General features: G+C 59.5%; 1 protein-coding gene across 4 annotated transcripts in view; it reads right to left on the minus strand.

Annotated features, from left to right (window-relative positions):
• Window positions 1-1700: 1700 nt before the first annotated feature.
• PIGL (phosphatidylinositol glycan anchor biosynthesis class L) overlaps window positions 1701-13766 on the minus strand; it is a 43267-nt gene continuing 31201 nt past the window's right edge. Inside the window, exons 3-7 of one of the 4 annotated variants that reach the window (XM_032498894.1) lie at window positions 11474-11564; window positions 7213-7280; window positions 4954-4985; window positions 3424-3762; window positions 1701-2602 (exon numbers count right to left, since the gene is read on the minus strand). In XM_032498894.1, coding sequence (XP_032354785.1) covers window positions 2220-2602; window positions 3424-3762; window positions 4954-4985; window positions 7213-7280; window positions 11474-11564 — 913 coding nt within the window. In that variant the 3' untranslated portion in view covers window positions 1701-2219. Of the gene's footprint in view, window positions 2603-3423; window positions 3763-4953; window positions 4986-7212; window positions 7281-7840; window positions 9234-11473; window positions 11565-13766 lie in introns of those variants that run through there. The other 3 variants (XM_006193401.3, XM_014566606.2, XM_032498895.1) reach the window with 3 other exon arrangements.

Here is a 13766-nt window from a genome sequence, read left to right on the forward strand (position 1 = left end):
GCCTGGCCACTGTGGCGCCTGTTGTGCAGCCCTCACGGCGGGGGCTTGTCCTGGGTCTGAAGTACCCCCGTGGCCGAGGTGTGACGCTCTCTGACTCCCGGACGTGGCTGTCGCTCCTCCTGTCTGTCGGCCTCGCCTGGCAGATGGACATGGCTCACCTTTTACGTTTAGCTTCATCACTTTTAGGTGTTGCTAGATTTTGTTCTGACTCAGTTTGGTAGCCTCTGTTTTGGTTGGGAAATCAGCTCGTTTGTTATTTTTTGGAAGCAACCGACGTCTGATTTTATTCTTTTTGTGCCGCTTCTGTTACATTTATTACATTTTATACTTTGTTTGCTCTTCCTTTTTCCCCTCACTTTCGCGGCTTTTAAGTTTCTCTTGTTCCCTGTTTTCCCCGCAGTGAATTTGGGCCCCACACTTGGGGATGCTGTGGGCGGTGGCCTTGCCAGCCTGTGTCTGCGTCGCCCCTGCCCAGGCTGCCCCTTGAGCGCAGAGGAGATGCTTCCAATACTCTTGTCCCCCTCCCCTGCCTGAAATTCAGAGTTTCGGCAGCATACTCGCACGCCTCTTCCACAGACCACGGCTGCCGGGACACGCGGCCCCCCGTCAGGGAAGGCCCCTCCGCCGCCCCCAGCGGTAACCGTGTCTCCATCTGGAACCCCCATTCCTCGAGGTCTCCTAGGTGCGCTTCTCAAGCGCCTTTCCCACCACGACCTCCCCGTCTGGGCTCCTCCCCACCCCCGTTCTGAGATGTATCGTCCACCTGAAGGTCTAGATTACTCCCCGGCCAGACATCCTCTCAATCTGGGCCCGGCTCTGAGCTCTCCTTACTGCTTTTGATCAAGTCTCTGCCATTAACTGCTCCTTCTGGCCACCCCAAGAGTGGGGTTCCCCTCCCTCTGAGGCCCCCGGGGGAAGGGTCCCCCTTCTGTGCTGTGTGTGCTGTGTGACCCTTGGCCCTGAGCTAGGGGCAGTTTCTGCACCTCTGGGCCGGGGTGAGAACTGGCAGACCACCCTCGGGGTGGGAGCAGCACCCCTGCCCCCAACCAGCAGCCTCCCCGGTTCTCTCTCTCTTTCCTTTTTGCCACCTCCTTGCAGAAGCCATGAACTTCTGATCTTCGTCTAGGCTTTGGGGCTGCCCCACCGTTTGACAGGTGTTAACGGCATGGGGTGTGGTCTCAGGGCCCAGAGATGGTGGTCTGCCCTTCTCTGCCAGGCCGTTTGTGCTCGGCCTGGAGGAGGGGCTGCTTTCTGGTAACCTGCACACAGAGGCTTTCTTCCTGCCAAGACATGTGTCCCCAGGGCTTCGTCCCATGTGGAGGGTACCTTCCCCTGACTGCAGGGGAGAGAGGCAGCCCTCCCTCCTGCTGCCCCTGCTCTGTCCAGGCCCCGAGTGGAGCTCGCAGCTTCGTGCCCTGGGCTCTGAGAGGAGAGGGTGTTGGGATGGCCAGAGCCAGGCAGGGGGAGCCTGCCCTCCGGCCACACGGACCAGAGTCAAGCACCAGGCATCAGTCAATAAAAATGTTAGTTTATTTTCATTTTCCACCTGGACTTCTACTTAATTTACTTTAAAAAATAGTCAGAATATACAGTAAGACAAAAGAAACAGAAAGTCAGTGTCAGGTCCCACCACGCAGGAGCAGCTACCACTGCTAATTCTGTACATCTTTCTAACCGCTAAGATTTAAAAATATTTTTGAATAGGTAACATGTGTGCCTAAGATCCCGAAGGGACCAGAGGGACCTGCCGAGGGCCGCTTCCTGGATGGTTGGCTGGACTCGGAAGAGCTTCCAGGCCAGACAGACGCCTCACGGCACGTGTGTCTGCAGCACGATGTTAAGACAGAGGCCCCGAGTGTTGGGAAACCTCCAGGGTTCTCTTGCTTCCCCCGGAGGACTGACAGTGAGGTGCTGGGTCGTAGGCCCCTTCAGGGCAGGGGACATCAGGAGGGTCTCTGCACGAAGTGCTGGGCTCAGGGATAGGACCTTGGGGCCACAGTCAGTGACTGTGATGTGAAACGGAGACATTCCCTAGGTGCCAGTCAGATATGTAGGCCACGAACATAAAGGAATTACGGCTGAACTGATTCCGTAGAGACTGGGCTTTCGTGTGTGTGTGCATGTCTGGTGAATCTGCTGTGGAAACAATGCGAAAATACATCACCTCTAAGAAGGGGTTTCAGAGCACGTGGCCGTCATTTGTAACAATCACGGGTCTGTCAGGGGCCTGACGGACATCCTGCCACCACGTAAACGTGAGAAGCCAGCGGGGTAGCTACTACTATCCTTGGGTGGGTCTGTTTTTGGTTGTTGTGGTTCTGTTCCCAGAGGAAGCAGCTCAGGCTCGGACAGCCCGCTGGCTCGTTTTTACGAGAGGTGGACCAGCGCGGCCACGAACTCAGGACGCACCGCCTCGCCGGGGTCTCCAGGCAGTGGGGTGAGCCAGCTCCCACCGAGGCCCCAGCTCCCTCCTGGGTCCCGGGATCTGAGAGCCCTTGGAGGCTCAGAGGAAGTGCAGAGAGTTGATACGCATGTAGCGGGAGAAGAGCACGTAGAGGCGGCGGAACCAGAGCAGCTGGCTGCGGTGGCGGGACATGGCTCTCTGCAATGAGGGCCGGAGGCAGGCGTGAGCAGGGCGGGCCCTCCCCGCCCCTGGCCTCCCTCCACCCACACCTCCTGCCTCCGCCCCACCTCCTAAAACCCACTGTGACAATGGCGGTGCAGGGACGCTGCCCCGCACGTCAGTTAACAGCCCTGGGAGTGAAGTACGACTGTTACTGCTCTTTGCTTCTCATAGACAAGGAAACGCATCAGTCCCACAGCAGGGCGGCAGTGACGCTGATGCCCGAGCCCAGGCCGTCAGGTGGGCTCTGCCCTCGATGTTATTATTATTATTTTTTTTAATTTCTTTTCTTTTTTTGGTGTGGGGAGAAGACATCTAACATCTGTTACTATTGCTTCTCAGAAAAGTTACAGCCGTTAACACACCTGTTTCATTTAACAGCCCAGCGATGGGTTCTGGCCTTTGACCCTTTCCGCTCCGCTAGCAAAAATGTTATAAATAAAAACTAACTCACATCTTTGCTAGAGAAGTCACAGGCTAGGCCTCCTCGGCGGCCTTCTTTACACAGAGGGTGTACTGAGGTAGCAGTGATAACCCTGAGGGGTGGGACTGCAGGTAAGGTTTATGAATCATTTTACTTTCTTCTTGCTTTTCGATAGAGCCAGATCTTCTACACTGAGCATGTATTGTTATTTCCTTTTTTTTTCAGAGTGTGTTATTTCTATAATCAGAACAGCCCACGGCCCCCAAGGTCCAGCTGCAGGCAGGCACCCAGCGACCCACATGGACCTGGGGGTGGGGCTGGGGGTCCCGGGGCCTGGACCTGGAGGCGGGGGTGCAGGAGGGACCACAGTCCTCACCTGGGCCTGGGCCGCCTCTCTGCGGCTGAGCACGAAGAGGACGTGCGGGGCGCGCAGCAGGCAGCAGGGCAGGTCCAGCAGGGACAGGTACTTGCGCAGCAGGCTCACTGACTGGAGCGTGAGCACGGAGCACCCTGCGGGGAGAGGGCAGGGGGCCGAGCTGCTCCCAGGCACACCTCCCGAGTCCCCACCCGCCCCGGGGCTCGGGCCAGGGCAGCGCCGCCCGCGCAGTTGCCTGGTGATGCCATGGCGCCAAAGCTGCTCTTGGGCCACCGTTGTCACAGATGGGAGGGGTGAAAGGCCTTGGGACTCCCGGCCCGCCTCCGCCTGCTCTGTGCCCTGCGAGCGAAGGTCGGTTGCTAGAGGCTGGGGTCTGGCTGCGTCAGGGCCGGGAAAGGGGACGGAGACAGGAATTCCTGTCCTGGAGGCCAGAGACCTGGTTCCTGCTTGTCACCGAGCAACTGCAGGCTTGGGAAAGTTCTTCAACCCCCGTGAGCCTCAGTTTCCTCGTCTGTAAGGTGGTGTTGGTAGTGAGCATGGGACCTGCCTGTCTCCGGGGCCTGACACAGAATCAAACACGCTGGAGTCCCACTCTTAAGCTCTGGCAGCTCCAGCAGCACGTCTGCCCACCCAGAAAGGGCGCACTGCCTGTGTGTGCACTGCCCGGCCCTCGGCGCTCCTGGGACGCTGCCTCTCTCCCCTTAGACAGATGCTGGCTCGGAGAGGCCAGGCGCTGGTGTCGCACAGTGACTGGCCAAGTGGGTCCCCCACATCCCTGTGCATCATGAAGACTGTCAGACCCCCCGACACCCATCAGCCACTTACAGCCTGGCTGATCAACTTGAGGGTGGGTGTGAGTCTGGACGGAAAAGAAAGCCAGCGGGGCTGAAACCTGGCCAGTGAGAAACCAGACAGGTGGGGACAAGGCCCACGGCGATGGCTGACTTCACAGGTCAACCTGATGGTCTCGGCCGCTCGGATTCTTGACTAGACATTGTTTCCAGGTGTGTCTGTGGGGGTGTTTCACGTTTGAACTGGACGAGGCGGTGAAGCAGAGGCCCTCCCCAGTGTGGGGGCCTCATCCAGGCCACTGAGGCCCGACAGGACGGAAGGTGGAGGAAGGGGGTTCACTCCTTTCTGTCCGACTGCAGAGCTGAACGCTGGCCTGGCGCCCGGAGCCCGAGATTCACACCATCGGCTCCCGGTCCACAGGCCTCTGGACTCGGGCTGAACGGCGCCAGCAGCTCCCCCGGCCTCCCACGTGCACAGAGGCCTTCCCAGCCTCCTAACTGTGATCGCGGGAGCCCGTTCCCTGCCGTGTGTCTCTGCACACGGGGTGTCCCGGCTGCCCACGTCTCCTGTCGGTCCTGCTCCCCTCACACCCAGTGAATGCGTCCCGTGGACACAACCGACTCGGAGGCCCGGGTGCCACCGTGACAGGCACACCGAGCTGTGTCCAGAGGGGCGCGGCCCTGCCCTCCATCGACGTCACCCCAGCAAGTCCCTTAGAGGGACAGGGACCGGCCTTACCTTTAGGTAACCTCCCTTCTGCGTGCAGGGCCCTGGAGGAGGGAGAGGCGGGCAGAGTAAGAGTCCTTGGCAGTAGCAGGGAGGGCCTTCAGGGCCAGGCCTGCCCCCCCAGGTCCCTCCACGGGGGTTTCTGGGGGTTTCCTGTGCAGAGGTCACCATATAGATTCCTCAGATTCCACCCGCTGGCTGCAGCTGAGGGCCCAGGGCGGGCCCCTCCCCCAGGTCGCCAGCTGGAGGCGCCCTGGGCCGAGCTGTGCCCATCAGAGACGCTGGTAACCAGAGCGGACCCTTCAGCTGTCTTCTCTTTTGAAATTGTGATGTGAGTGTGGGAGACTCTTTTCCATGGTAACTGGTATTTCCTCCCTGACAGTCCTTCCTCCTTCCTGACCCGCTCCCCCACCACAGTGAAGAGCAGGGTGACAGCAACAAACCCCTTGTTTTGAAAACTGACACATCCTGTGACAAGGGACTCCTGGAGCAGGGGTCACAGAGGAGAAGTTGAGAAAGAGAACCTCGAGCTCAGAGGCGGCTTGTCCCGCGCTCCGGGCCCAGCCCTGGGGATATTCGGCGTGTCAGGTGGTTGGCCCCCAGGAAGGAGCTGGGGACGCAAGGTCTAAGTGCAGGAGAGGGGTGAGGCCTGGAGACACACGGGAAACCGTTCTGAGAGCCCCGGGCACAGGAGGCCAGGGGCCTGCTGGTGGGGGTCCGGGGGAGACCGAGGGGAGGCCAGACAGGCCGGAGGAGGGAGAGGACAGGCTGGCATAAGGCAGGTCAGAGCGGCAGGTCAGGGGCTGTCAGGCAGGGCCGGAGGCCAAGGGAAGGTGAAGGCAGATGGGGGTGAAATCAGCCGCGCTGGAGTGGGGGGGGGGGCAGCCGGGAGGGAAGGCAGGCAGAGCGAGGCATGGAGCGAGGGGCTTGAGGCCTGATGCCTGCAACAGAGAGGGGCTGCCGGGACTCGGGAGGCCAAGGAAGGGCGCTCAGAAGGCAAACCCCATCCCCTTGGCACTTCTGGGGACCTGAAGGCCCAGGTGGCAGTGCTGGGTGACCGGAGAGAAGCCCAGGGCGCAGAGGGCGGGGCCGGAGGCTGAGCCATGGGTGTGGGCAGCTGGGCTGAGAGCCGCCTCCCCTAGGAAGGGCCTCCACAGGTGGCCACCCAGGGCAGCAGGGGAGAAGGGAGGGGCCCAGAGAGCACCTGCACAGTGGGGAGGGCGGTACCCAATTTGGGTTGGATGCTGCCACCAGGCACGCCCATCAGCACCTGGTTTTAGTTCCACAGAACAACCTGATGGTTGGTGGCGCACATTCTCTCAAACCACAGACTGAGGCTCAGAGAGGGTCTCAGGCCTGCCCACCGGACGCTTGTTCTGGTTTCTGCGTGGCTCTGGGGCAGTCTTGTGCATCTTCTACCTCACCGGCTCCGTGAGGACGCCAGACATCCCGATTCTGGAGCCTCCCCTGCGCCCTGATGCCAGGTGAGCACAGCTGGGGCTCGCTGCCGGGCAAGGCCGCCCCCACTCCGGTTTCACAGGCAGGAGGGACTCTACGGCTGAGGCAGGACAAATGTGTCCCCGGAAGGTGCGGAAGGAGAGGGTCCCTGAGGGCCCCAGGGACAGGACACCCACTGTAGTTTGTACTGACCTCAGGGTCCTTGAGGTTCAGGTGTTTTGAGGGGAGATAATTAGGTTTTTTATTTATGTGTGTATTTATGTATTTAATGGAGGTACTGGGGACCGAACCCAGGACCTCGTGCGTGTAAGTACGCGCTCTACCCCTGAGCTGTGCCCTCCCTCGAGGTTCAGGTTTTTAGCTGCAGGTTAAGGGCAGGTGCTTGTCAGTAGGTGGAGAGGCTGCGAGGAGCAGGTGAGAGTTCAAATCAGTGCACATCCTCCTTCCCCAGAGACCGGAACTTGCGCACACAGTACAGCAGAAGATGGCAAATAAATCAGAATCAGAGGAGGAAGCAGATGGAGCGGGAGGCACGCTGGGGCACAGAACTCAGTCCTTACAGTCCTGTCTGTGGGCTGCAAGGACTGGAAGTCCGGCCCTAAAGCTCTCTGCGGCCAGAGCAGAGAGAACTAAAAGCAGTCCCCGCGCCTGCTGTGTCCATGGGGTAAGGAAACGCAGCTGTTCGGGAGACAGGAATTCTGAGACTTGGGGGAGCTGCCCCCCCCCCAGGAGGACAAGCTGAGATCACACTGCTCTTGGTGACTCAGGGGGACCAGACTCCCTCCTCCACCCCCGGGTCCCTGAGAACCCTACCTCACGGCTGCGTACAGAGCAGCATGGTTGCGGTGGCCGCTCACTCCCCCCGCGTCGAAAGTCACCACCTGCAGAGAAACCCAGGGTTTCACTCGGACCCACGGCTTTCTCTCCTCCTCCAACTCCAGAGCAGCCGGGATGCGGCTGGGGTGGAGAGGTTGGAGAGGAGGGCAGGGGGCCCCGACCCTTCTCCAGTTCCACCTTCATCTCTGCTGCCCAGCGAGCAGGCCACTGCCTGCCACTGCCGGCCGGGCTGGTAGTGCGAGCCGTTTCCGCGGGCGTCACGGTTCCCCTGGCTCCTGGTCGCTGGCGCAGAGAGGAAGTCGGCCGTGGCAGAAACCTGGGTTCACAGCGCCCTTGGTCCCCACCTGCCTGGCGGTGGGTGAGCCGCCCTGGGACCTTTGCTAGTGTAGGTGCTGCCTGACTTCTTTGTCTTTTTCTCCTCGTGCCACGTCGCGGGCACAAAAGCTCTGAGGGAGGATGGCGCCGGCCCCAGGCTTCGCGGGAGGAGGGCGCTTACACACACACACACACACACACACACACACACACACACACACACACACACACACACACACACACACACACACACACACACACACACACACACACACACACACACACACACACACACACACGAGCATCTGTTTACTACAAGCTCAGCCGAGGCCAGAGACTCACCTCTGCTCAGAGGGATTAAAAGAACCCAAAGAACAGTCCGATCATCGTCATCATGGATCGCTCAAGTAAGGACAGAAATACCAGGAAGGAAACAAGGGCTCAGAGAAAGGACTGCGCGTGGTCGGTTAGGGGAGAGGGCCACCCCGCAGCCAGGACGGAGGACGGAGAGCCGGACTGGGCCAGGCTGCAAAGGACTCCCTGCTGCTCTTTCCATCTTCAATCTAAAACACTGGCCTCATGTCCAGAAAACTCTGTTAATATAAAAGCAGCCACCGTTCCCCGAGCACTGGCTGGGGTAGGGCCACTGGTCAAAAGAAACTTTAAAGTCCTCTCACCTGATCCTGATTCAAAGACGCTATGAAAATAGAAACAAAAGGAAAACACACACATGACACGGGCTCTGGGAAGCGTAAACCGCTGATATTAGTGAATGGCTGAGTTTTAGGTGTGGTCATGGCTTTATGATCATGTGAGTTAAAGACTCAGTGTCTTTAAATGTGGACTCGGATGCTGAGGAATGGCTTCAGTGTATGGGAGGTGGGGGGCGAACGGGTTTCAAGGACAATGACACTGACAGAGTTGGTCACTGTGAGGCTGGGTGCCAGGAGCACGAGGTTCATTAAACTCCTCTCTCCTCTCGTGAGCTTGACATTCTCCGTCCTGGGGAGTTTCCTAAGAAGGCTTCTGAAAAGCTGCTCGTCTTACGGTGGATACACGTCTTACATTTGTCCAAACCCACGGACGTATGTCCCACTCCCAGGACTTCGGCCGCTGAGAGCCCGACGACAGTGGCACCTGTGGTTCTTTGCGAACCTCATTCACTGCCCCCCAGACTGCAGAAATCTTTGTTTGAATGGGGTCTCGGGCAGACCCCAGTGAGCGAGCGGGAACAAGGGGGTGCTCCTGCTTCTCCGAGGCCGTGGTTCTCAGCGGGGGGGCAGTTTTGCCATGAGGACAGTTGGCAGCGTCCGGAGATGTATTTATTGTGACGGCTGAGGGGGGCTGTCACCGGGTAGAGGCTGGGGAGGCCGCTGAACACCCCACAACGTACAAGCTGGCCCCAAACGTCAGTGGTGCCCTAAGGGAGCAGGGACCAGATGCACGGGGCTCCAGCCCGAATCCCTAGTCAACAACATCGAATGTCACAGAGCACGTGCTCAATAGATAGCTGTTGTGGGGCGTTGGGCCAGGACCTGGCCTTGTGGACACCAGCTCTGCCAAGGCCAGGCTGCTTCTGCAGGGGGCGCCCCTGTCATTTTCAAAGCACCGTCCTGCCAGCTGTTCCAAGGGTTCTTGCCCCTGCAGTGAGTGGGACGGATCCCCGCAAGCACCTGGAGGAGCTGGGACGGGAGAGAACCCGGACCGCTGGCACACTGTGGGTGTGGTGCAGGGCCGGCTTTGCACGGAGGAGAGCTTTGGTACCATCCCAGCACAGCATGGGAGAGACTCCCTTCCCGGGGCTGCCCCTGCCCCCACCCCCGCCCCGTGCTCCACCCTCCCCAACCGCACGCTGCCCCGCGCACCTGGGCCCCGGGGTTTATGCACAGCCTGGTGCCACCAAGGCGCGACTTCCCACCTGCCAGGACGGTGGGACTGTGAAAGTGCATGTCCCTGCATCACCGGGACCCGAGGGGACCCAGACGTAGCTGGCTTATGGCCACTTGTGTCCGCGCTGGCCTTGCACATCTATGCCACACTCACTGCAGGCCGGGAGGGAATTCCCAACTGTGCCTAATGACTTGAGAGTTTTCTTCTCAACAGCAAGGTGTGTTAAAGAGCTCTTTTAAAATGATTTCCTTGTTTATAGAAATGAAATCAATTCAAGATTGTCCTGACCAGAAAGGCCCCTCCACACCTGAGTGGACGGGAAGGCGCCCCAGGCCTGGAGGTAGCGGTTAGTGGTCGGGGCCCCTGGGGGATGTTCCAGCTCTCGGGGGTTAAAGATATCACGGCGGGTCCTCCCCTCGTGGACTTACAGTCTGGTTCGCAGGACGTGGCCTGTGCTTTAAAGGATAAACAGCAACAGCCGTCACAGGCGCAGGGCACACAGCAAATACTACAGGGATCCCGAAGAGGGCTGAAGAAGTCCAGGAAGGCTTCTCAGAGAAGGCGGCCGCAAGCTGGGCTTGGACCACAAGTCACTCTTCTGGGACACAAACTTGGGAGACTCTTTTGAGAGCAAGACTGGCACCCAGAGTGCCTGTGCCCTGAAGCTCCTCCCTGGGTGCGCAGAGCTGTGGCTAGCTGCGGTGTGGTCTAACAAGGGCCCGGCCCCCAGTAAGGACCAGCCCTGCTCGCCAGTGGGCAGCACCTAAGGAAGGGCCAGGTCAAGGAGGGCCAAGTTCACAGGATGGGAGTTGCCCCACAAGCAGGAGCAACTGGAAAGCCAGCTGTTCTAACGCATGGACGCAGGAGGGGAGAGAGTGACTGGGGACTGGTCTCGGGGAAGCCACTGCCAGGAGAAGACGGGGTACCAAGGCCCCTGCAGTGCACCTCACAGGGCTCGCTGCTGTGCCCCAGGCCGACCCTGAAGCCCTGGGCGGGGGGACATCAGGCCAGGGGACCCAGGTCAGTCAGCAGGCCTGGGCAGTGACTCCCAAGCCCAGACCGAACCCTCCGGCTGTCACCCTCAGGCCCTCTGGGAAGGTACAGCTGGGAGAGGTGGGCCTGCAGCTGCTGGTGACCATCTTTCCAGCCAGGGCAGAGTCCAGCAGGGCCAGGGCCCACCTGCATCTTTGCCTGTGGGACTCAGAGCCAGCCGGCTAAGTGCCCCTTTTGGCCCATGTGGACTAAGTTTCTGCTGTATCTCTGTCATCAGAACACAGAGACGGTCTGATGAACATACCCACGAAAATCTGTCCTTCACCAAGTCGCTCTGTTCGCTCAGCGCACTGGCCACTGGTAAAGGCCCATCGTGTTTCTCTGCCTGCAGGGTTCATCCCTTAACGAGGATTAATAAAAACTTAAAGCAAGTGACTGGGGCCTTAAATGGCAGCACTTTAGGTATTAACTCATGAAGCGTTATTACTCTCATTTCAGAGGCGGAGGGACACCCTCTTGGCGGCCCTAAGATGGGCAGCTGGCGGGACTCGGCCAGTGGGGTGGGGGGCGGAGCAGGGTCCCAGACCACCTGCCTCCGCAGGCGAGTCAACGCCCACCAGGGCTCTGGCCGAGCGCGCACGTCCTCCCTGTGGTGGCTGGGAGTTTGTCCTCGCATTTTCTGGGCTGAAACTGGAGGCTTGAAACCCTGGCTTCACTGCTTGCTGACCCTGGGCGGCTGCTGGGCCTCTGGGAACCCCAGTCTGACAGTTGCCTCCACAGTTAAAATGACTCTAAAATGAAAACGCTCGGGGGAAGATTCTGTGCCAGTGAGAGTTGGGCACAGGCCCCGGGGGGGGGGGCCTGAGTTTTCAGGGGCAGTGCCTGAGCACGGACACTTGGGTCACTCAGTCTCAGGAAAGGTGTGTTTGCAGGTTTGAGAGGGACACGGGGCTGGGAGCAGGGCTGGAAGGGGGCGGCCATGGTCAAGGTCACCGGGTCACCGGGCCCAGCCCTGCTTTCTGGGAGGGCGTCCCCTTACCAGGTTTATGCCGTTGTCCTCTATGTGCTGGAGGACGATGTCGGCCACCCGCTGTGTGTCCCACTGCACGCCCGGGTCATCGGGGAAGTCCCTGCAAGGAAGACACACAGTTGGGAGCTGTTTCTAACCAGGCAGGAACTCTCCCTGAGCCCCGGGGAGGGGGTGTGTGTGTGTGTGTGTGTGTGTGTGAGCTCTGTGCTCGTGGCTGAGGGGAATAAACAGACATCAGCGGGTCATGGCCCCGCCCGCGAGCTGGGGACCGATGTGTGAAGCACCAGCTGGGACGCAGGGCAGGGTCTACATGTCTTGGGAGAGTCAGGAATGGCATGTTAATGACAGGGACCAAGTTAGGCTGCTTCATGTAACCTGACGTCTGCTGAAGGAGCCTTGGCGGCTAAGTAGCCTTAAGCGGCAAGGTTGTTCAGGTTAGACCTGACCAGGTTTTCTGACTGCAAAGCCAAGAGGTTTCAGCCCCAGGGAGCAGGCAGCCTGCCCCCACAAGGGGCCGTCCTCGGACCTCGGGCTCTGCGGCTTTCCCTGCACCTTCTCTCCTCCTCCTCCCCCCCCCCCGCCTGCTGGACCCGCGCATCGCCTGACTTCAGTCTGAAGGTACTGTGCATGGTCTTATACATGGATGCCCCACTCTGTCCCAGGCGACCCCCACGTGCTGCTCCCCACCACACAGGGGGCTGTCACCTCATCGCAGAAAAGGCCACTAACGGGCCCTCTTAGGGCTTTGGTCAAAGGGCAGTCACGGGAGGGTGTTCAGGAGGAAAGCGACAGGAACCCCGATGCCCGACGCCCTGGCCATTTCCTCTGCTTCCCCGCTCCCTCTGCGAACCCCAGGGCGCCTCCTGCAGGGGGCGGCTTTGTGCTTCTGGAAGCACTGTCCCACCCGCCGGTCCCTGCCCTTGTCATGACGCCCCTCCCCGGGGAGGACAGACAGCCCAGCAGGTGGGGCGGGACGGGGAGAAAGGGAGACACAGGGACAGGCACACAGTCCAGCCTTGTTCCCGGGGAGTGGAGCTGCATACAGTGCCTACAGCGTGACCGGCGAGGTCAAGGAGGGGCAGGGGCGGGCACCAGGGAAAATACCGGGTGTGAAACAGCTGCTTGCACGCCCCTGGCTGGGAGGGCCCCTAGCAGGTGGCACGGCATCATTTTGGAAACCGAGTTTACCGGTAATATTCACAAGAATGGAGAAGCAGCCTAGGGGAACGGCTAACCCGACTACGTCTCAGGTCTGAGGGCTGCAGGAGGCGTCCCAGCCGCGCTCAGAGCTGGGCCTTCCTTCAGGGGCTCTACCCTCTGCCGCGGATGAGCGAGGCAGTTACTGGGGGCACTCTGGGTGTAAGTGCTCCCTGCACCCTGACACAGCTCATCTGGCGGCACTGCCTTTGAGATCTAGTGCGACCTCCGCTTGGCGGGTGTTCAAGGCTTTCCCCAGTCTGGCTCCTGTTTGAGCCACTTCACTTCTCTTTATCTGGGAGAGTAAGTAAGATAACCCACGTGGGAAAGCATTTTAAAACTGCAGCGATAGGTGCAGTGGTGGCTGCTACTGAGGCATCAGCCTAATTTAGGGGAAGGGAAGGAGGGAGGGCGGAGGGGGGCACGGATGGAGGGCGAGAAAAGAAAGGAATCCCCGTCTTTCTTCCTCACTCTGGAAGTCGCCTGCAGGGCTCCGTGCTGGCTGCCTGCACCAGTGGTCAGGGCTGCACCGTGGGATGGTCCATTGAGGTTAAGCAAGAAATCACTGGAATTTCTATGTATCCTTTTCCATCTGTTTACGTTTCTATCTTGTAGCTATTTTATAAGCTTTCTGATCAGCGTTCTTATCGGGACTCCATCACTGAGGCATGAGAGATTGGGTGGGTGGGTGGCTGCCCACGTGGCTGATCCCAGCCTCCAGGTGGACCTGATACTGCACGACCCAAAGCCCCCATCCTAAGATCCGATGTGGGGCCACCCCCTCCCCAAACAAAAACCCTGCCATTAGGTATGACCTAGACTTCTTCCCAGAAGCCAAGGGCGAAGGCCAGACCTCTCTGTGGGCAAGGCCAAGTTCTTTACCGCAAACCCCACTTGCACTGAGGAACCTTACTGAACTTCTCCATCAACTACAGCTCGGTCCGCCCATCTCTGCACCCAACCAGATGGAACAGTCTGTCATTCCCCACTGTTTTGCCTGTCTCTCTGCCTGTAGTCAGATGTGAGACCAGACCTGCGCCTCTCCCTGCTGTTTCTCATGTGGCACTTCGTACAATTGAGGTCAAAGAGCAGTTTACTTAAACGA

This window comes from Camelus ferus, chromosome 16, assembly GCF_009834535.1.
Source record: "Camelus ferus isolate YT-003-E chromosome 16, BCGSAC_Cfer_1.0, whole genome shotgun sequence".
NCBI classification, from domain to species: domain Eukaryota; kingdom Metazoa; phylum Chordata; class Mammalia; order Artiodactyla; family Camelidae; genus Camelus; species Camelus ferus.